The following is a 27,272-nucleotide window of genomic DNA, read 5'->3' on the forward strand; positions in this document are numbered from 1 at the left end:
GACTGCTACTACACCGGAGGTGCCTACTACTACGTGCTGCCCGCTGACGACGACCAGGAGTAGTTTAGGAGGATCCCAGGCAGGAGGCCTGCGCCTCTTCCGATATGTATCCCCGTTTGTGCTAGCCTTCTTAAGGCAAACTTGTTTAACTTATGTCTGTACTCAGATATTGTTGCTTCCGCTGACTCGTCTATGATCGAGCTCTTGTATTCGAGCCCTCGAGGTCCCTGGCTGGTAATATGATGCTTGTATGACTTACTTTATTTGTAGAGTTGTGTGGTGATATCTTCCCGTGGGTCCCTGATCTTGATCGTACACGTTTGCGTGTATGATTAGTGTACGGTCAAATCGGGGGCGTCACAAGTTGGTATCAGAGCCGACTGCCTGTAGGAATTCCCCTTCCACGCTCCTTGGCTGAAGTCGAGTCTAGTCATTAAAAAAAACTTTTACTAACATGGCTGTGTAGCTTACGGGCTCACATCGCCATTGGGTGGTATTATGATCTTTTACTCCTTGTTTATACTCTGGGACTCTGATCTCTCTTCTATTCGGGCTAATTGAATTTTGCTAAATCTAACATTAGGATCTCGTTATAAATTTCACCCGGAGAGCCCCTTATTACTGATGACCGTCTGCTGTATGTGAAGACCCTGAAGATACTCTCCACTATTAACCCGAGAACTTGTGTTCATCGCGTTTGCAATTCCCCTTCCACCGTCAACCCTTATGGATAACTACTTGCAGTTATTATTCTTACAATCATCCCCAGTTGGTCTTGTTAGTACAAGATATCCCGAACTACTTGACGTTGTTTCGATAATCCTTTGAGCTTACTGCCTTGCTGTTCTTTGTCACCTGAATACCCCTATGGATAATTCTCGCACTTATCGAGTATCCGCTCACCCCCGGTTGTTCATGTGTTTCACAATGGTCTTCGAAATACTATTTGATCCTGCAAGAATCCTTAGTAGCTTATTGCTCTGCAATACTTGTCTGCTTGCATTATGGATGCTTTTCATATGTCTGGCAATATTCGTTAGTATCCTTAGAAACCGTAAATTTTGTTCCTATTGATTCAACATGTGTGCGAATGCACACTATTATCAGTTGATCCTTTTAAATTATCTTTCTGGCTCAGACGTCATTTTTGAACATGAGCTTGTTCTCGACCAATCTGTTGCCGTCAATTGTACGCTTAGGTCCATTGAACTTATCCACCCTTGATCAAAGCGTCTGCTTCTGATCCTTGTATTTGGGAATCATAATTTCTTTGATAACTAAGCATCGAATCATTCAGGTGTTCTATAATCTGATGCCCTTGCATCCTTTCTTCAACTGATTGTGTGCCGATGCTCCCATCAACTCCGCTATGGACCGTCAGATCCTTTATTGGATTATTATTCGATAGTGTCCTCCTTATTCAATAACCTTGTGAGCCTTTCCTCAGATACATAATGCCTTTGGTAAATTGTATCCTCTGCTTTCTCAACCATGCTCAGCTTTTGAGCTGGTGGGATTTACTATTGAAGCTTGTGGTATATATTTCCACGATACCTTGATGGGTTGAACCTATGCCTTCCTTAATATGTGTGAACTCGAAAGTTTTCATGAGTCATACACTTCTGGTATTTTTCCAGATAAAATTTTGACACTACAACTTGTTCTAAAGTGAGAAGTGAATGAAAGGTTATGCATTGGAGAAGTGGGAGTCGACCTTGAACTTTGTGTTCATGCCCATGGACACGATGCAGATCTTATCATTAAAGATTCTCTTAAATTAATTATTCCTTTGGTATAAGTTCATCTTATATCTGGGATCTGGCATTTTGCAATCGTGGTTCCGACCATGTTCTCCTTTAAATGCCATTTCGCGTGCAAGTTTAAGCGCTTGTTTTCTGTAGAGCAATACCCCAGTCCAACCTCTACTTTGATCTGTCATCGAGTATTACCCCCTCTGGCATCTCGAGATTATCACGGAACTGCATAACTTCTTATGAGTTCTTCTTCAAGTATTATTTGACTTCCGATGCATCATCATTTGACTTGATGTCATCGCCGACCGATTACATCTACATGAAATCTCTCGACAAATGTGTCGTGGTCATCATCAACATCCTGAGCTCTCCCAAGATATATATATCGAATTCTTGATGAGAAATACCGTCCTCGCCCCTCAATAGTTTGTGTTATCACCGACCACTTTATTGCCTCCCGTTCAACACAAACTTATTCGTGTTTTGTGTTATACCTTGAGATCCTTACTATCCAGCATTTGTTCTCCATTACCTTGGAGTATTACCATCTTTTATGTCAAGAATGTCGTGAGAATTTCATCACCTCTTAAAAAATTCTTGGTATAGTGATACTTCTCACCATCACCATTCTTTCTTGGTCCCCGTGTTGATTCCAACAAGTGAACGGTGTTGTTTGGATTCTTCCCTTCTAGCAACCCTATTGCTTGGAAGTTAATGGTCGGCCGTTCATTCTTAGACTATTGATTACTGAATCACCATTCTGACATTGGTCGTGCAACCCTACCCATATTTCGGGCGCACCTTTCAACCAATGTTTAATTGTGTATGTTTTCCTCGAGCATACATCATTATATCTTTTGTTCTGACAAATGTTATATCCTTGTTCACATACTTGTGGAAATACATCTTTTTGGAAACCTCGATGAATTGTCGCTGAGTTCATCAGCTACCACCTTATCCCTTCATTGGTTTAATGATGAGCTCCTATTTCGGAACTCGCTTCCATAGTAGATTTCCCGAGAATCTTACAACGTCGTCTCGTCAATTCATTTTGCACTTTTCCTTCTCAGGCATCCTGAGTCCGAGGTATCCTAACACCGATCAGATCTGAATCTCGGTCAGATATGATGGTTGGAACATTTTTCCAAGAGTTATAACACTGGTCTTTTATGACCCGGTAAGGTGATGGCATGTCCAGCACACCTGGCCGGATGACCTGCTGTTATAGTTTCCTTATTAGCAAGGTTAACCATTCTTCCCTGAGGAAATTATAAGACTTATTCTATAAGTTGATCCTGATGGATCCCTTATGTACCCATAGCCCGATCTTTACCTATTGACCATGTCAATGCTATCTCGAAGCATGTCGGTGGTACTCCGATCATCAATAAGAACATTTGAAGCACAACGTTGAATTTTCTTTATCAATTATCCAAACACCGTTGTATGGGTAATGTCATGAAGTTTCTCTCCCCTTTCCTAAAGGGTCTTCTACATTATATCCTGTTGTGGATATCATGCTCTGTTTGTCCTTAGCGAAGGGTATACCCCTGAATAATGTGTTTAAACACATTTTCCTTTCCATTGCTCTATTTAATCTGATGATCACATTTTCCTTTCCATTGATTTGTTTATTCTTCCTCGTGATCCATATGATTTAAGCAGTAATATTCTTCTGCTGAAGTAAACACCTTGGTGTACAACCGTGTCAGTAAGACCCTGTTTCTATTGTTGATGACATTCCGGTAACCACCGATGGATGAGAACTTTGCCTATTGGTCCGCCTCGTTAAACGAGCAGGAAAAATGGTTCTCTTCGTCCCTCGCCCTTGGTACCGATGTTGTTGTCGACATAACCGACAGACTAACCTCTGACATGCCTTGCCTACATGACCATGCAAGATGTCAACGCCCTTCCTACTTTTAACCCACATGGTGGGCCCATAACCCACAGTTCCACAGGATCGAAACCTGACTCTCCTATACACCCTGTTGTCGAAGTTATTCCTCGCGCTTGGCTTCGTATTTAATTCACGGGCCACCTTCCTAGTGCTCTATTCTGGTATCAGACGCAATACTTACTCTCGCTGCTCTGAAACCCTTTCTCACTCTGGTTCAGACTTCGAGCAACTATCTATCCACTTGGAACCTCTTATTGTACCTTCGTACCTTACTCTTGATGTATTCGATATGTTCAACTCGAGAGATAATCTTATGCTCCTTCATGGGTTAACCCCCAGATTGTTTCCCTCATAAGCATTCTGTCGTAGCCGAGCTGCCCTTACCTATTCGTAAGTATGTTGGAGTTCCCAAGAAAAGGACGACATCACCATGATGACCTGAAGCAGAGAAATGAAGATGTCAATGTAATGGATCGACCTCTTCAAGAAGAGCAACCAAGACTGAGAAGATTCGTTAGGATTTCGTAACCAGAACTTTCCCCCTTAGTCCCCCTCTTAAATCTCGGGACGAGATTTCTTGTAGTGGAGGAGAATTGTGACGCCCGGATAATCATGCTATATTAATCTCACGTTAATGGTGACACGTCACCTCTCTCACTGTAGTTAATCTAATGTTAATTCAAAACCGTTTCAATTTAAATCCTAAATAAGTCAAACGACAATTTTTTTTCAAAATATTAAACTAAAATGTTCAGGCTGTGCCAAAAATGACATAGGTAATTATAGTGCAGCAAACACATTTTTATAAAATACCTAAATGACCTAAACTAACTAAAACAGAAAAGAAAAAATAAATAAAAGAAAGAAACAAAAAAAACAAGCAAAGGGAGAAAGACCCCCCCCCCCCCGGGCCAACAGACCCAACGGGCCGGCCCAATTCACCCACCAGGCCTAGCCGGCCGGCCACCCCCCTCCCCTTATCCATTACCCCCGAAACCCTCACCACCCCCATCGCCCCACTTGCCCATCCCCACTCCCCTCGCTCCCCCACTCCCCGATCCCCTCTGGATCGGGGCGACGACCGCGGCGCCCGGTGCCCCGCTACCTACCCCGCCGCCCCGGCGACGCCAGGCGCTCGCTGGACCTCGCCGGCGCCGCCCCATCGTCTCTTCCCCGCCGGACCCCCTCGAGCTACGACGCCGCCATCACGACGCCGCCTTGCCGGAACACGCCCTCGCCGGACCGCTCCGCCGTCGTCCTCGACCTCCTCCTCGTCCCTCGTTGCCACTGACCCTTCAACCTCCCGTGAGGAACCCCTCCTCCTCTTCCCCCAAAGCCCGCACGCGCCCTGCAGCCGCGCGCCTCGCCGTCTGCATCTTGCTTCACCTGCGACCGCGCGCCCACCGCCATGCTCGCCACCTGCATCGCGACCCCGCTGGCCGTCCTCGCCCGCCGCTGCTATCTGCTTGCTCTGCTGCCGCTGGCTGCTGTGCTGCTGCTTGCTCTACCTGCTGCCTCCCCGCAGCTGTGCCAGCCCCGCCTAGCCCCGCCGCGCCGGCTGCGGCCTTCGACGCTCGCCACCGCCTGATCCGGACCCCGCCTCTGCTCGCCCACCGGCCGCTCGCGCCATCCGGAGCTCGCGCGTGGCCGTCCCCTGCTTCCCCCCTCGACGCGCTCGCCTCCCGCCTCGCTCGTCGTCATCCCTGGCCTCGCCCCATCCACCATGACTCGCCCCCCCCACTGGCCGGCGTTCTGGCTGCCGGCGCCCACGCCACGGGCTGTGCCCGGGGCCAGCCCCGTTCGGCCTCGGGCACGGGCACCACGCCCGCAAGCCCACTAGGCTCCCCTGGGGCCTATGACAGATGGGCCCCATGCCCAGAATGTTTTAATAAAAAAATAAAAAATAATTAAAAATAATAATAATAATAATAATAATAAAATAAATAATAATTAATTAATTAATTAACAAATTAATTAAATTACATTAATTAATCTTGATTAGATTAACCTAATTACTAATTAACTTAATTAACCCCTGATTAGCCTAATCAGTCAATGACATGCGGGACCCACACATAGTTGACCCAGTCAACTGCACGGTTGACTGCTGACATCACTCTGATGTCATGCCTACGTCATCACACACTGTTTTGGATAATGTTGGAATTAATTATATAATTAAAATCAGAAAATGATTTAAATCTTTAGAAAATCATATCTTTTAATCCGTAATTCGGATGAAAATACTTTGTACATGAAAGTTGCTCAGAACGACGAGACGAATTCGAATACGCAGCCCGTTCATCCGCCACGCATCCCTAGCATAGAAAACACGCAACTTTCCCCCTCCGGCTCCTCTGTCCGAAAACTTGAAACACCGGGAAAACTTTCCCGGATGTTTCCCCCTTCACCGGTACCACCTCGTACCCCGTTAGGGCGCACCTAGCATCACACTTTGTCATGTCATGCATCGTCATGCATTTGTTTGCATAATATTTATTGTTTCTTCCCCCTCTTCTCTCGCTAGACATCGAGACCGAAGCCGCTGCTACCCAGTACGACTATGGTGTTGATGACCCCTCTTTCTTGCCAACGCAACCAGGCAAGCCCCCCCTTTGATCACTAGATATCGCCTATTCTTATCTCTACTGCTTGCATTAGAGTAGTGTAGCATGTTACTGCTTTCCGTTAATCCTATTCTGATGCATAGCCTGTCCTTGCTACTACCGTTGTTACCTTTACCTGCTATCCTAATGCATAGTATAGGATGCTACTGTTCCATCAGTGGCCCTACACTCTTGTCCATCTGCCATGCTATCTAGTGGGCCGTGATCACTTCAGGAAGTGATCATGGGAATATACTATACACTTTATACATGTTCCATTACTTGTGATACTGTTCGGAGATGGGGGCTGAAGGGGCAGGTGGCTCCATCCCGGTAGAGGTGGGCCTGGGTTCCCGATGGCCCCCGACGGTTACTTTGAGGCGGAGCGACAGGGCAGGTTGAGACCACCTAGGAGAGAGGTGGGCCTGGCCCTGGTCGATGTTCGCGGATACTTAACACGTTTAACGAGATCTTGGTATTTGATCTGAGTCTGGCTACTGGCCTATACGCACTAACCATCTACGCGGGGACAGTTATGGGCACTCGACGTCGTGGTATCAGCAGAAGCACTTCGTGACGCCAGCGACTGAGCGGCGCGCCGGGTTGGACCGCGTAACGTGACTTCCTTTGTATTGGAGGTTGCTAGGTCTGCTCTCCGGCCGCGTACGCAACGTGCAGGTGTGCTATGGGCGATGGGCCCAGACCCCTGTGCGCTTAGGTTTAGACCGGCGTGCTGGCCTCTCTGTTGTGCCTAGGTAGGGCTGCGACGTGTTGATCTTCCGCGGCCGGGCATGACCCAAAAAAGTGTGTCCGGCCAAATGGGATCGAGCGTGATGGGTTATGTGGTGCACCCCTGCAGGGAAGTTAATCTATTCGAATAGCCGTGATCTTCGGTAACAAGACGACTTGGAGTTGTACCTTTACCTTATGGCAACTAGAACCGGATACTAAATAAAACACACCCTTCCAAGTGCCAGATACAACCGGTGATCGCTCTCTCACAGGGCGACGAGGGGAGGATCATCGGTTAGGATTATGCTATGCGATGCTACTTGGAGGACTTCAGTCTACTCTCTTCTACATGCTGCAAGACGGAGGCTGCCAGAAGCGTAGTCTTCGAAAGGACTAGCTATCCCCCCTTATCCCGGCTTTCTGCAGTTCAGTCCACATATAATAGCCTTATTCAAGTTGATACCAATGCATACATATGTAGTATAGCTCCTTGCTTGCGAGTACTTTGGATGAGTACTCACGGTTGCTTTCTCCCTCTTTTCCCCCTATCCCTTCTACCTGGTTGTCGCAACCAGATGTTGGAGCCCAGGAGCCAGACGCCACCTTCGATGACGACTCCTACTACACCGGAGGTGCCTACTACTACGTGCTGCCCGCTGACGACGACTAGGAGTAGTTTAGGAGGATCCCAGGCAGGAGGCCTGCGCCTCTTCCGATCTGTATCCCCGTTTGTGCTAGCCTTCTTAAGGCAAACTTGTTTAACTTATGTCTGTACTCAGATATTGTTGCTTCCGCTGACTCGTCTATGATCGAGCTCTTGTATTCGAGCCCTCGAGGCCCCTGGCTGGTAATATGATGCTTGTATGACTTACTTTATTTGTAGAGTTGTGTTGTGATATCTTCCCGTGGGTCCCTGATCTTGATCGTACACGTTTGCGTGTATGATTAGTGTACAGTCAAATCGGGGGCGTCACAAGTTGGTATTAGAGCCGACTGCCTGTAGGAATCCCCCTTCCACGCTCCTTGGCTGAAGTCGAGTCTAGTCATTAAAAAAAACTTTTACTAACATGGTTGTGTAGCTTACGGGCTCACATCGCCATTGGGTGGTATTAGGATCTTTTACTCCTTGTTTATACTCTGGGACTCTGATCTCTCTTCTATTCGGGCTAATTGAATTTTGCTAAATCTAACATTAGGATCTCGTTATCACTTTCACCCGGAGAGCCCCTTATTACTGATGACCGTCTGCTGTATGTGAAGACCCTGAAGATACTCTCCACTGTTAACCCGAGAACTTGTGTTCATCGCGTTTGCAATTCCTCTTCCACCGTCAACCCTTATGGATAACTACTTGTAGTTATTATTCTTACAATCATCCCCAGTTGGTCTTGTTATTACAAGATACCCCGAACTACTTGACGTTGTTTCGATAATCCTTTGAGCTTACTGCCTTGCTATTCTTTGTCACCTGAATACCCCTATGGATAATTCTTGCACTTATCGAGTATTCGCTCACCCCCAGTTGTTCATGTGTTTCACAATGGTCTTCGAAATACTATTTGATCCTCCAAGAATCCTTAGTAGCTTATTGCTCTGCAATACTTGTCTGCTTGCATTATGGATGCTTTTCATATGTTTGGCAATATTCGTTAGTATCCTTAGACACCGTAAATTTTGATCCTATTGATTCAACATGTGTGCGAATGCACACTATTATCAGTTGATCCTTTTAAATTATCTTTCTGGCTCAGACGTCATTTTTGAACATGAGCTTGTTCTCGACCAATCTGTTGCCGTCAATTATACCCTTAGGTCCATTGAACTTATCCACCCTTGATCAGAGCATCTGCTTTTGATCCTTCTATTTGGGAATCATAATTTCTTTGATAACTAAGCATCAAATCATTAAGGTGTTCTATAATCTGATGCCCTTGCATCCTTTCTTCAACTGATTGTGTGCCGATGCTCCCATCAACTCCGCTATGGACCATCAGATCCTTTATTGGATTATTATTCGATAGTGTCCTCCTTATTCAATAACCTTGTGAGCCTTTCCTCAGATACATAATGCCTTTGGTAAATTGTATCCTCTGCTTTCTCAACCATGCTCAGCTTTTGAGCTGGTGGGATTTACTATTGAAGCTTGTGGTATATATTTCCACGATACCTTGATGGGTTGAACCTATGCCTTCCTTAATATGTGTGAACTCGAAAGTTTTCATGAGTCATACACTTCTGGTATTTTTCCAGATAAAATTTTGACACTACAACTTCTTCTAAAGTGAGAAGTGAATGAAAGGTTATGCATTGGAGAAGTGGGAGTCGACCTTGAACTTTGTGTTCATGCCCATGGACACGATGCAGATCTTATCATTAAAGATTCTCTTAAATTAATTATTCCTTTGGTATAAGTTCATCTTATATCTGGGATCTGGCATTTTGCAATCGTGGTTCCGACCATGTTCTCCTTTAAATGCCATTTCGCGTGCAAGTTTAAGCGCTTGTTTTCTGTAGAGCAATACCCCAGTCCAACCTCTACTTTGATCTGTCATCGAGTATTACCCCCTCTGGCATCTCGAGATTATCACGGAACTGCATAACTTCTTATGAGTTCTTCTTCAAGTATTATTTGACTTCCGATGCATCATCATTTGACTTGATGTCATCGCCGACCGATTACATCTACATGAAATCTCTCGACAAATGTGTCGTGGTCATCATCAACATCCTGAGCTCTCCCAAGATATATATATCGAATTCTTGATGAGAAATACCGTCCTCGCCCCTCAATAGTTTGTGTTATCACCGACCACTTTATTGCCTCCCGTTCAACACAAACTTATTCGTGTTTTGTGTTATACCTTGAGATCCTTACTATCCAGCATTTGTTCTCCATTACCTTGGAGTATTACCATCTTTTATGTCAAGAATGTCGTGAGAATTTCATCACCTCTTAAAAAATTCTTGGTATAGTGATACTTCTCACCATCACCATTCTTTCTTGGTCCCCGTGTTGATTCCAACAAGTGAACGGTGTTGTTTGGATTCTTCCCTTCTAGCAACCCTATTGCTTGGAAGTTAATGGTCGGCCGTTCATTCTTAGACTATTGATTACTGAATCACCATTCTGACATTGGTCGTGCAACCCTACCCATATTTCGGGCGCACCTTTCAACCAATGTTTAATTGTGTATGTTTTCCTCGAGCATACATCATTATATCTTTTGTTCTGACAAATGTTATATCCTTGTTCACATACTTGTGGAAATACATCTTTTTGGAAACCTCGATGAATTGTCGCTGAGTTCATCAGCTACCACCTTATCCCTTCATTGGTTTAATGATGAGCTCCTATTTCGGAACTCGCTTCCATAGTAGATTTCCCGAGAATCTTACAACGTCGTCTCGTCAATTCATTTTGCACTTTTCCTTCTCAGGCATCCTGAGTCCGAGGTATCCTAACACCGATCAGATCTGAATCTCGGTCAGATATGATGGTTGGAACATTTTTCCAAGAGTTATAACACTGGTCTTTTATGACCCGGTAAGGTGATGGCATGTCCAGCACACCTGGCCGGATGACCTGCTGTTATAGTTTCCTTATTAGCAAGGTTAACCATTCTTCCCTGAGGAAATTATAAGACTTATTCTATAAGTTGATCCTGATGGATCCCTTATGTATCCATAGCCCGATCTCTACCTGTTGACCATGTCAATGCTATCTCGAAGCATGTCGGTGGTACTCCGATCATCAATAAGAACATTTGAAGCACAACGTTGAATTTTCTTTATCAATTATCCAAACACCGTTGTATGGGTAATGTAATGAAGTTTCTCTCCCCTTTCCTAAAGGGTCTTCTACATTATATCCTGTTGTGGATATCATGCTCTGTTTGTCCTTAGCGAAGGGTATACCCCTGAATAATGTGTTTAAACACATTTTCCTTTCCATTGCTCTATTTAATTTGACGATCACATTTTCCTTTCCATTGATTTGTTTATTCTTCCTCGTGATCCATATGATTTAAGCAGTAATATTCTTCTGCTTAAGTAAACACCTTGGTGTACAACCGTGTCAGTAAGACCCTGTTTCTATTGTTGATGACATTCCGGTAACCACCGATGGATGAGAACTTTGCCTATTGGTCCGCCTCGTTGAACGAGCAGGAAAAATGGTTCTCTTCATCCCTCGCCCTTGGTACTGATGTTGTTGTCGACATAACCGACAGACTAACCTCTGACATGCCTTTCCTACATGACCATGCAAGATGTCAATGCCCTTCCTACTTTTAACCCACATGGTGGGCCCATAACCCACAGTTCCACAGGATCGAAACCTGACTCTCCTATACACCCTGTTGTCGAAGTTATTCCTCGCGCTTGTCTTCATATTTAATTCACGGGTGACCTTCCTAGTGCTCTATTCTGGTATCAGACGCAATACTTATTCTCGCTGCTCTGAAACCCTTTCTCACTCTGGTTCAGACTTCGAGCAACTATCTATCCACTTGGAACCTCTTATTGTACCTTCGTACCTTACTCTTGATGTATTCGATATGTTCAACTCGAGAGATAATCTTATGCTCCTTCATGGGTTAACCCCCAGATTGTTTCCCTCATAAGCATTCTGTCGTAGCCGAGCTGCCCTTACCTATTCGTAAGTACGTTGGAGTTCCCAAGAAAAGGACGACATCACCATGATGACCTGAAGCAGAGAAATGAAGATGTCAATGTAATGGATCGACCTCTTCAAGAAGAGCAACCAAGACTGAGAAGATTCGTTAGGATTTCGTAACCAGAACTTTCCCCCTTAGTCCCCCTCTTAAATCTCGGGACGAGATTTCTTGTAGTGGAGGAGAATTGTGACGCCCGGATAATCATGCTACAGTAATCTCACGTTAATGGTGACACGTCACCTCTGTCACTGTAGTTAATCTAATGTTAATTCAAAACCGTTTCAAATTTAAATCCTAAATAAGTCAAACGACAATTTTTTTTCAAAATATTAAACTAAAATGTTCAGGCTGTGCCAAAAATGACATAGGTAATTATAGTGCAGCAAACACATTTTTATAAAATACCTAAATGACCTAAACTAACTAAAACAGAAAAGAAAAAATAAATAAAAGAAAGAAACAAACAAAAAAACAAGCAAAGGGAGAAAGACCCCCCCCCCTGGGCCAATAGACCCAACGGGCCGGCCCAATTCACCCACCAGGCCTAGCCGGCCGGCCACCCCCTCCCCTTATCCATTACCCCCGAAACCCTAACCACCCTCATCGCCCCACTTGCCCATCCCCACTCCCCTCGCTCCCCCACTCCCCGATCCCCTCTGGATCGGGGCGACGACCGCGGCGCCCGGTGCCCCGCTACCTACCCCGCCGGCCCGGCGACCCCAGGCGCTCGCTGGACCTCGCCGGCGCCGCCCCATCGTCTCTTCCCCGCCGGACCCCCTCGAGCTACGACGCCGCCATCACGACGCCGCCTTGCCGGAACACGCCCTCGCCGGACCGCTCCGCCGTCGTCCTCGACCTGCTCCTCGTCCCCCGTTGCCACTGACCCTACAACCTCCCGTGAGGAACCCCTCCTTCTCCTCTTCCCCCAAAGCCCGCACGCGCCCTGCAGCTGCGCGCCTCGCCGTCTGCATCTTGTTTCACCGGCGACCGCGCGCCCACCGCCATGCTCGCCACCCGCATCGCGACCCCGCTGGCCGTCCTCGCCCGCCGCTGCTATCTGCTTGCTCTGCTGCCGCTGGCTGCTGTACTGCTGCTTGCTCTACCTGCTGCCTCCCCGCAGCTGTGCCAGCCCTGCCTAGCCCCACCGCGCCGGCTGCGGCCTTGGACGCTCGCCACCGCCTGATCCGGACCCCGCCTCTGCTCGCCCACCGGCCGCTCGCGCCGTCCGGAGCTCGCGCGTGGCCGCCCCCTGCTTCCCCCCTCAACGCGCTCGCCTCCCGCCTCGCTCGTCGTCATCCCTGGCCTCGCCCCATCCACCACGACTCGCCCCCCCCCCCCACTGGCCGCCGTTCTGGCTGCCGGCGCCCACGCCACGGGCTGCGCCCGGGGCCAGCCCCGTTCGGCCTCGAGCACGGGCACCACGCCCGCAAGCTCACTAGGCTCCCCTGGGGCCTATGACAGATGGGCCCCATGCCCAGAATGTTTTAATAAAAAAATAAAAAAGAATTAATAATAATAATAATAATAATTAAATAAATAATAATTAATTAATTAATTATAGAATTAATTAAATTAAATTAATTAATCTTGATTAGATTAACCTAATTACTAGTTAACTTAATTAACCCCTGATTAGCCTAATCAGTCAATGACATGCGGGACCCACACATAGTTGACCCAGTCAACTGCACGGTTGAGTGCTGACATCACTCTCATGTCATGCCTACGTCATCACACACTATTTTGGATAATGTTGGAATTAATTATATAATTAAAATCAGAAAATGATTTAAATCTTTAGAAAATCATATCTTTTAATCCGTAATTCGGATGAAAATACTTTGTACGTGAAAGTTGCTCAGAACGACGAGACGAATTCGAATACGCAGCCCGTTCATCTGCCACGCATCCCTAGCATAGCAAACACGCAACTTTCCCCCTCTGGCTCCTCTGTCCGAAAACTTGAAACACCGGGAAAACTTTCCCGGATATTTCCCCCTTCACCGGTACCACCTCGTACTGCGTTAGGGCGCACCTAGCATCACGCTTTGTCATGTCATGCATCGTCATGCATTTGTTTGCATTATATTTATTGTTTCTTCCCCCTCTTCTCTCGCTAGACATCGAGACCGACGCCGCTGCTACCCAGTACGACTACGGTGTTGACGACCCCTCTTTCTTGCCAGAGCAACCAGGCAAGCCCCCCCCCCTTTGATCACCAGATATCGCCTATTCTTATCTCTACTGCTTGCATTAGAGTAGTGTAGCATGTTACTGCTTTCCGTTAATCCTATTCTGATGCATAGCCTGTCCTTGCTACTACTACGGTTGTTACCTTTACCTGCTATCCTAATGCTTAGTATAGGATGCTAGTGTTCCATCAGTGGCCCTACACTCTTTTCCGTCTGCCATGCTATCTACTGGGCCGTGATCACTTCGGGAAGTGATCATGGGCATATACTATACACTTTATACATGTTCCATTACTTGTGATACTGTTCGGAGATGGGGGCTGTAGGGGCAGGTGGCTCCATCCCGGTAGAGGTGGGCCTGGGTTCCCGATGGCCCCCGACGGTTACTTTGAGGCGGAGCGACAGGGCAGGTTGAGACCACCTAGGAGAGAGGTGGGCCTGGCCCTGGTCGATGTTCGCGGATACTTAACACGTTTAACGAGATCTTGGTATTTGATCTGAGTCTGGCTACTGGCCTATACGCACTAACCATCTACGCGGGGACAGTTATGGGCACTCGACGTCGTGGTATCAGCCGAAGCACTTCGTGACGCCAGCGACTGAGCGACGCGCGCCGGGTTGGACCGCGTATCGTGACTTCCTTTGTAATGGAGGTTGCTAGGTCTGCTCTCCGGCCGCGTACGCAACGTGCAGGTGTGCTATGGGCGATGGGCCCAGACCCCTGTGCGCTTAGGTTTAGACCGGCGTGCTGGCCTCTCTGTTGTGCCTAGGTAGGGCTGCGACGTGTTGATCTTCCGCGGCCGGGCATGACCCAGAAAAGTGTGTCCGGCCAAATGGGATCGAGCGTGTTGGGTTATGTGGTGCACCCCTGCAGGGAAGTTAATCTATTCGAATAGCCGTGATCTTCGGTAACAGGACGACTTGGAGTTATACCTTGACCTTATGACAACTAGAACCGGATACTAAATAAAACGCACCCTTCCAAGTGCCAGATACAACCGGTGATCGCTCTCTCACAAGGCGACGAGGGGAGGATCATCGGTTAGGATTATGCTATGCGATGCTACTTGGAGGACTTCAGTCTACTCTCTTCTACATGCTGCAAGACAGAGGCTGCCAGAAGCGTAGTCTTCAAAAGGACTAGCTATCCCCCCTTATCCCGGCTTTCTGCAGTTCAGTCCACATATAATAGCCTTATTCCAGTTGATACCAATGCATACATATGTAGTATAGCTCCTTGCTTGCGAGTACTTTGGATGAGTACTCACGGTTGCTTTCTCCCTCTTTTCCCCCTATCCCTTCTACGTGGTTGTCGCAACCAGATGTTGGAGCCGAGGAGCCAGACGCCACCTTCAACGACGACTCCTACTACACCGGAGGTGCCTACTACTACGTGCTGCCCGCTGACGACGACCAGGAGTAGTTTAGGAGGATCCCAGGCAGGAGGCCTGTGCCTCTTCCGATCTGTATCCCCGTTTGTGCTAGCCTTCTTAAGGCAAACTTGTTTAACTTATGTCTGTACTCAGATATTGTTGCTTCCGCTGACTCGTCTATGATCGAGCTCTTGTATTCGAGCCCTCGAGGCCCCTGGCTTGTAATATGATGCATGTATGACTTATTTTATTTGTAGAGTTGTGTTGTGATATCTTCCCATGGGTCCCTGATCTTGATCGTACACGTTTGCGTGTATGATTAGTGTACGGTCAAATCGGGGGCGTCACAACAAGTCCAACGTCGAGCCGGAGCATACACAATCGTCAACAGAGAACTAGTCAAGCGCAGTGTCACTGGAATCCTCCAACGGTGCGTCGAGCAAGAGAAGGGCATCGCAATCCTCAAAGACATTCACCAAGGAGAATGCGGCCACCATGCGGCCTCAAGATCACTTGTCGCCCAAGCCTTCCGCCATGGTTTCTTCTGGCCGACTACTTTGGATGACGCCAAAGAATTAGTTAAATATTGCAAGGGGTGCCAACTCTTCAGCTCCAAGAAACACATGCCGGCTTCGGCACTCAAGACCATTCCCCTCACTTGGCCCTTCGCCGTTTGGGGACTGGACATGGTGGGCCCATTCAAGAGGGCGCGCGGCGGCATGACGCATTTGCTCGTCGCCGTGGACAAATTCACCAAGTGGATTGAAGCAAAGCCGATGAAGAAGCTGAATGGGCCGACTGCTGTGACATTCATCGCAGACATAACAACTCGGTACAGCGTGCCACACAGCATCATCACCGACAATGGCACGAATTTTGCCAAAGGAGCCTTGGCACGTTTCTGCGCAGCCCAAGGTATTCGGCTGGACTTAGCGTCCGCCTCCCACCCGCAGTCAAACGGCAAGGTCGAGCGAGCCAACGGCCTCATCCTCTCTGGCATCAAGCCTCGACTGGTCGTACCTCTGGAGCGTTCAGCCGGCTGTTGGCTCGATGAGCTGCCGGCTGTCCTCTGGAGTCTGCGCACTACACCAAACAAGTCAACCGGCTTCACCCCTTTCTTCCTTGTGTATGGTGCCGAGGCGGTCATCCCAACTGACATCGAGTTTGACTCGCCTCGAGTAACCATGTACACGGAAGCGGAGGCCAAGGAAGCACGAGAAGACGGCGTCGACTTGCTGGAAGAAAGCCGGCTGTTAGCCCTCAGCCGGTCTGCCATCTACCAGCAGGGTTTACGCCGCTACCACAGCCGGAAGGTCAGGCCAAGATCTTTCCAAGAGGGCGATCTTGTGCTCCGGCTGATCCAGCGAACAGCCGACCAGCACAAGCTCTCGGCCCCTTGGGAAGGCCCCTTCGTCATCAGCAGAGCTCTAGGCAACGACTCCTACTACCTGATCGACGCACAGAAGCCGAAGGCACGCAAGAGAGATGACTCCGGCAAGGAGTCGGAACGACCATGGAACGCCAACCTCCATCGAAGATTTTACAGTTGAAATGCAGTATGTATCACGCTAACTTTTGTATTAAATACGAGACAATAGGCCCCCCGAGGAGGGCTTGGGGACTGCCATCTCTTATCTATAAATGAAAAGTATCATGCTTATGACCTTGTCATTTCATTTAATTGTTCCGTCCGGCACCGGGTTTGACTAGTCGGCTCGGGGACTGGCCGACTGGAATTATATTAGAAGTCCTACCCGCAGTCAGACAAGTAGTGTGCCGGCTCCCAAGCCTTCTTTTGCCAAAAGTCGCAGTTCGAAGAACCGGCTGTCCTGCTGGCAAGAGTTAAAGGCAGGAACGGGCGCCCACACGAAAAACGGCTAGGGACTAACGGACTAATATAACAAAAGCCGGTTTTTTCCCACCGCCGACGGGCTACCAGAGTAGCCGGCCGGCCGGTTTCCATTCACTTCACTTCAATCCAAGAAAGCTCAAGTACTTGCCTCCCCAAAGAGGGAAGGCGACAAAGGAAAAGGCCTAAGGATAAAAAGCATACGCGAATGGAAACCAAACATGCACATAACAATATTTACATAAAAGACCTCCGAGAGGCCAGCATTCAACATAGTTTGGATACACCCCCAGTGGGTGGAACTGCGAAAACTTAATGAAGATTGTTCAAAAGACAACAAGCAGGAAAAATAAGGACGGCAGGTCAAGCTGGCGGAGCAACTGGCGAGCCGGGCTGGTTGGTGGAGACGGTCGTGCCGGCTAAAGGAGCGGCCGGCTGGCGAACTTCGGCTTGGTCACCGCCTCCCGCAGAGGGCGCGCTTCCACGCGCCTCGTTGCTGGAGGCACGGTCGGCCTGTGGTCGGCCGGTTGTTCCACCAGCCGGCTCGACGTCTTCGCCGTCCTCCTCTTCGTCATCCTCGCCCTCGTCGCTGGAGGCAATCTCCTCCGCCGAGTCCTCGCCCACCGCCGGGTTCAGCCCGAACCAGTCCTCCGGCTGGGCAACACCGTCATCATCGATCTCGGGTGCAAAAACGCTGATGTCGGTGCACTCGGCGATTGTCGAAGCCCGCTGGGCGATTGCCGGCCTCACCTCCTCCAGCCCCGCGTCGGCCTCCATCCGCCAAGTGCGCAGCTGGTCTAGGCTCAGCCCTGGGTACCAAGCCCGAACGAACTCCAACGCCCGCCCGGCTCCGAGGCGGGCCGCCGACTCCTTCCAAGCCTCAAAGCGACCGACTGCGACCTCCAGCCAGTCGGCAGTCCGGCTTGGGGTGCGGGGGATCGTCTCGCCCGGCCAAAGGGCGGCCAACACTTGCGCCCCGGCACGTTGGAGCCGGCGAAGCATCCGATGAGCCGGCTGCAACCGCGCCTGGACAGCCAAGAGCTGCTCCTCAAGCGTCCGGTTCGCATCTGGCGCAATGTTGGCCCCCGCCTGACAGCGCGCCTCGCGATGGGCCTCGATGCTTTGGGTGGCGAAGGCGGAGTAGCCGGGGAAGTAATCTGCACAAAAAAATAAGTAGCAGCACAAGTTAAGCCAAAACCCAGGCGGGAAGGGGCAGGAGAGGGGCGAGGAAGGCGGCTTACCATCGATCAAGTCCTCGATCCGGCCGAAGCCTTCATCCAGTGCTCGCCGGGTCTCAGCCCAGCTCGCCGCCTCGTTCTCATACTCTTCCTTCAGGGCGGCCTCGCTATCCTGCACCGTCTGCAGGGCCGCCTTGTGGCTCTTCTCTTGGTCGGCCAGCTTCTTGGCCAGGCGATCACGTTCCTGGACCAAGGCAGCGTACTCGGCATCCTTGGTATGAAGGGCGGCCTTCGCTTCGCTGAGCTCCTTCCTCAAGTCGGCGTTGGCCCCTGAAGACAAAGAAAAAGAAAAACCAATAAGGAAAGAGTCGTCAAGAAAGATCCGACCCGACTGCTCAGCATTCGGCCCGAATCTCGGGGACTACACCCAGTGGGTGCGCTGACGCGCCCCCACAGGAGACAGACAAGGTCGAGTACTTACTTCGGCCGTCGGCCAGGTCGTCGGTCCTCCGGCTCAACTCCCGAGCCTGGGAGTTGAAGGCGGCAGCACGGGAGTTGTGATATTCCTGGAAGTTCAGACAAGAAGCAAAAATAATGTAGCCGTCAAGAAAGATCCGACCCGACTGCGCAGCAGTTGGCCCGAATCTCGGCGACTACACCCAGTGGTTGCGCTGACGTGCCCCCACGAAAGAAATCAAGAAATCAAAAGCGGCCAAGAACGAAGGACTCACCCGTATGGCGGCTCGCGTCGACAGGAACTCTTGGGTGAACTGTTGCAGCAGGGAGGCCTGAGCTTGAAGCCGGCTCTAGACCCCTTGAGCCGCCACATTCAGCTCGCCAGTCCCCCCGCTGGGAGTCCACTCGGACGTGGCAGTGCTGGCCGCCTCCAGATCTTCCGCCGACTGGCCTGCGCCCGCGACTCGGCGCGACTCCGGCGGAGCGGCGCCTCCCCCTGCGCACCGGCGTGTCACCGGCTGCATCTCAAGGCCGGCTCTGCCCTCCGGCTCACCCCCGGCCGGCTCCTCTGGCGCTGCTGACGATTGGCTGCCTTGGCCCGCTCCGGTTGGCGCTGCTGGCGGCGCTCTCCTCGCGAATGCCACGGGGTCCTCCCCCCTCTCCATCAGCGGCGGGTCTTGGACGATCTCCTCCGCCAAGGGCAATGGGGTGTCGGGGGCCACGGCTCGGAGGGGAATGGCGAGCAGCGGAGGCTGGTTGCGCGAACCCTCCGCCTCCATCTCCGCGGTCGCCGCCTCCCCCTGGGCCTTGGCTGCCACGTCGGCCTGCTCCCTCGCCGCCTGGGCGGCCGCTTTCTCCGCCGCCTCGCGCTCCTCCCGCGCTTCATGGGCCTCCCGCTTTGTGGCCTCCCTGAGGTCAGCGCGGGGGTCCACGCGGCGGGAGCTTGAAGAACCTCCAGTCGGCCCAACTCCAGAGCCGCCCGGACCACGCTCAAGGGAAAGCGGCGCCCTGTCCAGCAAGTGGAAAAAGTTAAGAAGAATGCTCGAACAAGAAGAGAATGATGAAAAGCATGCGACAGGGCAATTGACGACTTACGCTGAGACCGCCTGAGGCTGCTTCACCACCTTGCGGAAGCGGGCCGCTTTCACAGCCGCCTCATCTCGCTTGGTCGCCGCGGTGGAGGCTTTGGACTTCTTCGGCCGACTGCCGAAGAGGCCTGAAGCGGCCCGACGCTTCTGTTCGCCACCGCCGGCAGCCGGCGCGATGGACGAGCTCGCGCCCTGATGGTCGGCCGCCGGCTGGTGACGCGGGGCGACTTCGGCTTCAGCATCATCCGTCCAGTCCTCGAAGCTAGCGGTGAACCTTGAGCCCCCGGGCTCGGCGTCGTCCCCCACGACGGCGTCTTCCATGGCGGCCGCCCCCAAATCCGGATCGTCGACGTCGTCCGCCGTGCGGTCGGGAGCATCCCGACGTTCTATCCCCGCTGCCCCGGTCGTCGGCGGGAGAAGGGGGTTCTGCTAAGAAGAACCGACTGATCAGAAGCCGGCCATCATAAAGCCGGCTACCAATGAAAAGAAGAAAGAAAAGAAAGCTTACCACGGGCGGAGGGTTGGCGCGAGAATACGGCGCCTTGCCGTATGGCCAGTCCTCGGCGAGCTTGCAGTTGGAGATATAGTTTACCATATACGATACCTCCGCGTGAGGCATCTCCCTGGTGCTCAGCCGGCTTGGGTCGAAGCGGCCGCTCATCTGGCACATCATGTGGGGCCGGCTTTGGAGAGGAGATATCCGGCGCTCCACGAAGGCGGCCACCAAGTCGGCCCCGCTTAGTCCTTCCGACTGGATCATCACCCGAAGCCGGGAGACGGCGGCGTTCCCGGCCTGAGACAGTGACCGGGACCGGAAACTCCATGAAGGCTGCCTCCCAGCCGGCGCGCCGGCTACGTAAGCCGGCAGGTTGACGTGGTCTCCTTGCTCGGCGACGTTCTTCACGTAAAAGTATGACTTCTGCCAGATCTTCACCGACTGGCACTACAAGAAATATGTCAACTTATGACCACCACTATTGGTCACTGAATGGTCATAAATTTCCATTTGTGACCTTTTTGTGACCAAAAACATAAGGTCAAAAGCTGGGCGTCGTAAACTGACTATAGCGACCTTTAACAAAAGGTCGTTGATCCTATGACCTTCTGTTTTGGTCGCTAGCTCTCTCCCTAGGCCATGTCGGATCCGACGTGGCAATCTGACGTGGCAAAATTGCGACCAATTGAAAAGGTCAAAAATTAGAATCGGCCCGGTCCATTTCGGTGCTTTAGATGGGCCGAGCCCATTAATTCAGCCTTTTTAATATATATTTTTCTGTTAATTTTCGCTAGGTACATGGGCCTGGCCCAACAATTTGGCCTTTTTATTTTCTGGGCCGTGGCCTTTTATAGTATATTTATTTTCCAGTTTCGGCCATTATATATTCAAACTGGTCCCACTAGTCAGATGGGTCCCACTTGTCAATTTCATCTATCAAATAGGTCCCACATGTCAGAAATGTACAAATTAGACAGATTATTTTCGTAAGTGGCCCCATTGTTCAGTTTCCATTTCACAAGTTTTCAAATCACATACATAATCAATATTTCAAAAAGAACAAAGAACACATAAATTCATCAAATATACCACTAAATAAGTCTATTACAATCTTTACAACACAGATATGCTACAGTATACTGCTGTTCACTCAGTAGGACTTCACGGCTTCACACTTCTAGACTTCACACTTCACACTTGAGCTTCTGTAAAAGAGGAACCACCGCAATTTTAAGTCTACAATACAACAATTGATAATAATCAAGGATAATAAAAAAACAAGTAATAGGTTCAAATGTGAAGGCAGCATGAAACTAGTGATACGACAACATGCAGAAAACTCTACAATGTAATATTGTTAAGTTCATATCAACGCAACAAATGATATGCCCCAGCACTGTTATATAAAGCAAATGATATGCCCCCCTTTTATCTAAAAGTGTAGTGTATGCTAGTGACAGAACAAGAGATTGTAGTGTATGCTAGGTCTAGCATTGGTTAAAAATAACTAATAATCACATGACGAATCTGAATGCAGCATATAAAAAGAACTAATTCATTTCATCAGTATGAGATCTAACTGTTTGCCACTCGGTAGATAACCTACCAGGGAGGCCTTGATATAAACAGGGGTACGTGTAAAGATATGTGATCGCCACGAACTGTAAGTACAGAACATGTAACATGGTGGCTACATAAACAGAACAAGATGTGGCATGCTTAAAAGCCCGAGCCCGTGCTATGCCTATATATAATCAGGTGCAGCTTAAATATACGTGGGCACATACTGAAAGGAACAAGATAGCATGATGATATCCGATCGACTAGATTTGGGAGAAACCTGATTGAGCCAACACAAAAAAGAAATAGAGCAAGATTTGAGCTGCACCTGCAGAGTGTTACTTATGGTGGAACTGCAGGAGACTTGCTCGGATTTAGTCAACACGAATTGTAAGTGTAAAGCAGATCATCTTGGCTGTTACACATGAAAAGAAAAGACAGTGTGTGTTTTAGACTGCATGGTCAACAATAACAACAACAAATGTACAGAATGTTTAGGTACACAAGCATGCGTAGCAAGTATTAAAAGTTCAATCTGTTTGGTGGAAGGCACCATTGATCTCGTTCTCACAGCCATACTTACACGAACACATGCAGTTTTAATTAATTAAATGAGCAGGCAACAAAGGCAATTACGAATCTTGGGGCAGGAGGTAGTGAGAGCAACTCAAATGTACACTAGTAGAGGGATCGTCAAGATGTAGGGGATGGAGGTGTCTCACTTGGTTTCAAAATAAGATGCACACAAGACAACCACATAAATATAGCAGTGCATAGTACTGACGAAACAGGGACATCTTTTTGCCAACATGTATAATTCGGAGTAACAATAGCGAGCAAAGGAAGATGAGAGGGAGATGGAGAAGCTCACTGTTACGCTTCTCATACAGAGCAAACCCAGCGACCTCCCTGATCAAGTACATGACGAAATGCACCCTCTTGGTACCTTTCTACAAACCAAAATGGTAACCGGTCAGAACAATGAGAATGAAAAACTTAAACAGGAGTAAACATCACAATAATATGGACTCTTACTACCACAAAGGATCTATTGCACTTGAGAATGAAGGAATTGTCACATATTCAACAAATTCAGAATCTAAACTGAATTTCGTCTACCAAATAAACTAGAATGCCTCAAATCCAGTCTGCTAAGAGTATTTATTTATCTACACTACATAGTCAAAGAAATTTCAAAAGAAAGCCCATGTTGTGAAATCCAGGCAGCTATATGAAATATGTTGTTGGCACAAAAGATTGACAATATCTACTTCAGAGTTCTGCAGAAACTCTGAAGCCGACATACTCAAGTCGAAAATAGTCTGGAAGTGCAGACAGAGATGTCAAATGTGAATCAAATCAAATCAGCCTTCCATACAGTAAAACAAACAAACGGCTCTGTATTGTGATCTACTAGTATTAACAAACAGTGAAAATCTCACATCAATGATCTGAGAGGTGTATGTGATACAGTAAAACAAACAAACAAACAGCTCTATGTTGTGATGTACTACTAGAAATATACTTGAAGGAAATAAAACTGACTTGTAACTAAGGATATTCCATGGATAGGAGAGATGCACCGAGTTAACATGATGGGAATGTAGTGAAATTTTGGACAAGAATGACAGTAGGTCAATAGTCAAAAGCCCAGCCTGAAACCCCAAACATGTCCAATAGATCAATGGTAGTCAATATAAGGTTAAATTGCAGCTGGAAATAAATCGAAGTATTGCATCCGTGACAAGAATAACAAACATGCTAAGCTAACAATATCAGGATGACAAGCTTCAACTTGTACTGTGATTTTTGGACAAACAGAACTACATAACAGGGAAGATAACTAGTACAAACCATGAAAAATTGAGATGCCATTTACAACCTTTTAATAACTCATGGAATTTCGAAGACAAAAAAAATCCTGCTGAATGGCATACAACCCTCAGCAACCAGTTTGCTCTCAAAACTGGTACATGGATTTTAGATAAAGTAAAAAGACTAGTTGAGTGGTCACTCCAAAGAACATATTAATTGTATAAGTCAAGTAGTTGGCAAGAGCACATTGATCAAACAACTAAAAAGTTTCTCAAGCAATGACAGACCAATGAATGGTGGATTGTTTGGGCATGTCAATCATGGTGCTAAGAATCCACGACTAGTTACTAACCTTTACAAGTGCTGCTCCCAGATGAACAACAGCTGCTTTTACACTAGTGCCAATCGTGTCATACTCTGACCTGCAAAAGGTAGTATGGGAAACTTATTACTGCTTGTACACCAGTGTTTAATGCAGCAGATCAATACCTCATTTATGGTTCTTATTTCGACGCGTTGCACACGATAGTATGTGAAAGTTATTAGTGGACTACACCCCTTAAACATTGGTACTTATCTTTTAACAATCACACACTAACAGCTTTCAGTTCTCTAATCTTGTGTGCTGTAAAATTTTCTTCCAATGTGCATCAGTGATATCAATTTTGATAAGTCGTGAACCAAACAGTTCAGAATCCTTTGACGAATATGGACTACATTGTGAGATTTTGTTGCAATGTGCATCGGTTGAAGATTAAACCTGGATGTCTCCAAGGCTGGTGCCGACAGCGAGGTAGGAGCCCTCGCGCGTCCAGTGCACGGCGCAGACGCTGTCCCTCGGCCCCAGATCACACAGCTTGGTAACCTGGACAACGGTGCCATTAGCAATCTGACCTGAGCGTTATCCATGGATGCAACAAGAAGATGCAAGAAAGAAAGAAATGCACCTTGCAGCTAGATGCGGACCAGAGGTAGACGCAGGTGCCGAGGCCGACGGCGAGCATGTTCTGCGAGGACCAATCGACGAGGTTCAGGTAGATGTCGTCCTGCAGGGACGGCGCGTCCAGCACCTGCACGCCGGCAACGACCACACACCAGTTAGTAGTAGATCAGAGATCGGAGAATTCGGTGCGCGCGAGGTGTTTGCGGGAATGGGCGGGCGGGCGGATCGAACCTTGTGGGGCGTCTTGGGGACCTTGCGGGGCGCCTTCTTGGGGGTGGGGGAACCGGCGCCGCCGGCGTAGTCCAGCTTCTCAGCGAAGGGGGAGAAGGGTGCGGAGGAGCGGTCCGTCTTGAAGCGGAAGAGGTTGTTGGAGCGTGCCCGGCGATGACCTGGCGGGTGGAGTCGTCGTGCGCGGCGACGGATGCCTCCATCCGAATCCGCCTGTGTGGGGAGCTAGCGGACGAGTGGTGCGGCGATGGGAGGGGAAGCCGAGACCCCTCGCTTCCCCCACCGCGGCCTTCATCGGGTGGGAGACGGAGGGAGACGAAGGCGGGGCGGTGGGGTGCCTCGATCTGGATCGAGGAGAAGGAGGCCGCGCGCTGGATCTTGCCGGAGGGAAGGGAGGAGCAGAGCATAGGGATCTTGGAGCGCGCTGGATCATGCCGGAGGGGAGGGGAGGGAGGAGAGCGAGGGGAGGGGTGGGTGGCGGCGAGGGGAGGGGAGGTGGGAGGGATCGGGGAGCGCTAGGGTTTGCGGGGGAGGAGTGCAGGCCGTGGCCTGTGGGTTGTTGGGCTAGGTGGCGTGAGAAACGTGACGAGGGAGCGCTGCCGTTGGATCCGGGTGGATCGGATGGTGCTCGATCCATAATCCGCGTGACATGCCTCTGAACCAATCAAAACTGAGTACATGTGCGCGACGTCCATGACCATTTAAGTAGGTCGTAACCGGCTGAAAATAAAGTGCACATCTCTTTGGCTAAGAGAACTGAATCTTTTTGCGCCGTCTTTCGGCGGTTCCCCTCCGCCGGTGACTTCTTGGTCGTCGGCGGTGAGGAGGGTCGTTGGATCCCGCGCGTGTGGATCATTTTAGCTTTAGGTTTTAGGGTCCTAGTAGCTTAGGTTTTAGGGTCCTAGTAGCTTAGGTTTTTGGATCATTCGATGTCTCGACTTCAGGGGCGGAGGCGGCAATACTGAATAAAGAAGCTCTGGATTTTTATCCAGCAAAGCCGCCAGCAAGGACCTCGGCACGTAGAAGAGTAGGGCATCGAGGTGGTGGTCGCAAGCGCGGAGTTCGTCGTCGTCACCTTCGCGGTGACCGAAGACACGTAGTCATACCCGCCGTTTTGACAACATTTTGAAAGAAATTCAAAAAACAATGTTCTCATATTGTGCACAAGGGTGCATAGTAGAATGGAAAACAAAGTTGCCTAAGGAAGTTTTCATTTCTTTTGGACGAAAAAATCATTTTCCATTTTTCGAGTGCCCGAAAGGAGGTTTTTTTTGTGAAGGACCTCCCAAATAATTGTTGCAAAATTGGACCAAATCATTTTTCTAAAATACTAGGCCATATTTAATGCACAATTGACCAAATGGTTGGGTGTAAAAAGTTTTAATCCACCTCTCGTGAAAAAGACAAATTTCCGCCGATTTAGCTGGAAGCGGGTCAAATTTGAACTGCAGCTGCCTCATAGTTTGCTATTTATTTTTTCCAAAAATCATTTATAGGTACATAAGGACATATTTAATCAGAGAAACACCAAAAAAATTCCAAGATTCAACCACTAGCTAGGAACGGCCATTCCCGCCGTTTTGACCGCATTTTGAAACGGGCATAAAAAATTCAAAAAAAAATCAAAAAATTGGGAAACCTTCGCATTGTGTCATCATATGTGGCCAAGTTCCCAGGAAAAATAAAAACTTGTAATACGGTAATTATTTTAAAAAAGTGTTCTCGGAAACGAGCTATCAGGTGTGGAGATCAATGGCTTTCAAGCCAAATGACCAATCTTATGGCCACATTCATGGCATAGTTTGTACAAATGATATCATATTGTGCACAAGGGTGCATATTGGAATGGCAAACAATGTTGCCTAAGGAAGTTTTCATTTTCTTTGGACGAAAAAACCATTTTCCATTTTTCGAGTGCCTGAAGTGAGGTTTTATTGTGAAGGACCTACCAAATAATTGTTGCAAAATTGGACCAAATAAATTTTATAAAATACTAGGACATATTTAATGCACAATTGACAAAATGGTTGGGTGTCAAAAGTTTTGATCCACCTCTGGTGAAAAAGACCAATTTCTGACGATTCAGTTGGAAGCGGGTCAAATTTGAACTGCAGCTGCCTCATAGTTTGCTATTTATTTTTTCCAAAAATCATTTCTAGGTACATAAGTATCTATTTAATCAGAGAAACACCAGAAAAATTCCAATATTCAACCACTAGCTAGGAACGGTCAAGCCCGCTGTTTTGACCGCATTTTGAAACGGGCATAAGAAATTCGAAAAAAATCAAAAAATTGGAAAACCTTCGCATTGTGTCATTATATGTGAACAAGTTTCTAGGAAAAATAATAAAATTATAATACAGTAATTATTTTAAAAAAGTGTTCTCAGAAATGAGCTATCAAGTGTGAAGATTCATGGCTTTTCA

The 27,272-nt window shown here is 48.6% G+C and overlaps 2 protein-coding genes across 2 annotated transcripts; both read right to left on the minus strand.

Moving 5' to 3' along the window:
* Positions 1 to 17,445: 17,445 nt before the first annotated feature.
* On the minus strand, positions 17,446 to 18,084 carry LOC147974340 (uncharacterized). The gene has a single exon (XM_087520016.1). The coding sequence runs from the start codon at positions 18,082 to 18,084 to the stop codon at positions 17,446 to 17,448; it is 639 nt and encodes a 212-aa protein (XP_087376142.1).
* A 6,345-nt stretch (positions 18,085 to 24,429) lies between these two features.
* LOC147974341 (protein FIZZY-RELATED 3-like) lies at positions 24,430 to 25,253 on the minus strand. Its single transcript, XM_087520017.1, has 4 exons — positions 25,008 to 25,253; positions 24,850 to 24,966; positions 24,623 to 24,745; positions 24,430 to 24,540 (listed from the first exon to the last, which is right to left on the minus strand). Exons 1-4 carry the CDS (start codon positions 25,251 to 25,253, stop codon positions 24,430 to 24,432), a joined length of 597 nt encoding a protein of 198 aa, XP_087376143.1.
* Positions 25,254 to 27,272: the final 2,019 nt, after the last annotated feature.

The sequence above is a fragment of the Triticum urartu genome, chromosome 4A (assembly GCF_056163025.1).
Source record: "Triticum urartu cultivar PI428250 chromosome 4A, HENAU_Tu73, whole genome shotgun sequence".
NCBI classification, from domain to species: domain Eukaryota; kingdom Viridiplantae; phylum Streptophyta; class Magnoliopsida; order Poales; family Poaceae; genus Triticum; species Triticum urartu.

Bases quoted from the DNA above. Each gene is read 5' to 3' on its own strand.
- LOC147974340 (XM_087520016.1), bottom strand. From the start codon at position 18,084: ATGCTTCGCCGGCTCCAACGTGCCGGGGCGCAAGTGTTGGCCGCCCTT.
- LOC147974341 (XM_087520017.1), bottom strand. From the start codon at position 25,253: ATGCTCTGCTCCTCCCTTCCCTCCGGCAAGATCCAGCGCGCGGCCTCC. The intron at 24,967-25,007 runs GTCATCGCCGGG...TTCCGCTTCAAG, and splicing joins ACGACGACTCCACCCGCCAG to ACGGACCGCTCCTCCGCACC. The intron at 24,746-24,849 runs GTTCGATCCGCC...GCCGGCGTGCAG, and splicing joins TCCCCAAGACGCCCCACAAG to GTGCTGGACGCGCCGTCCCT.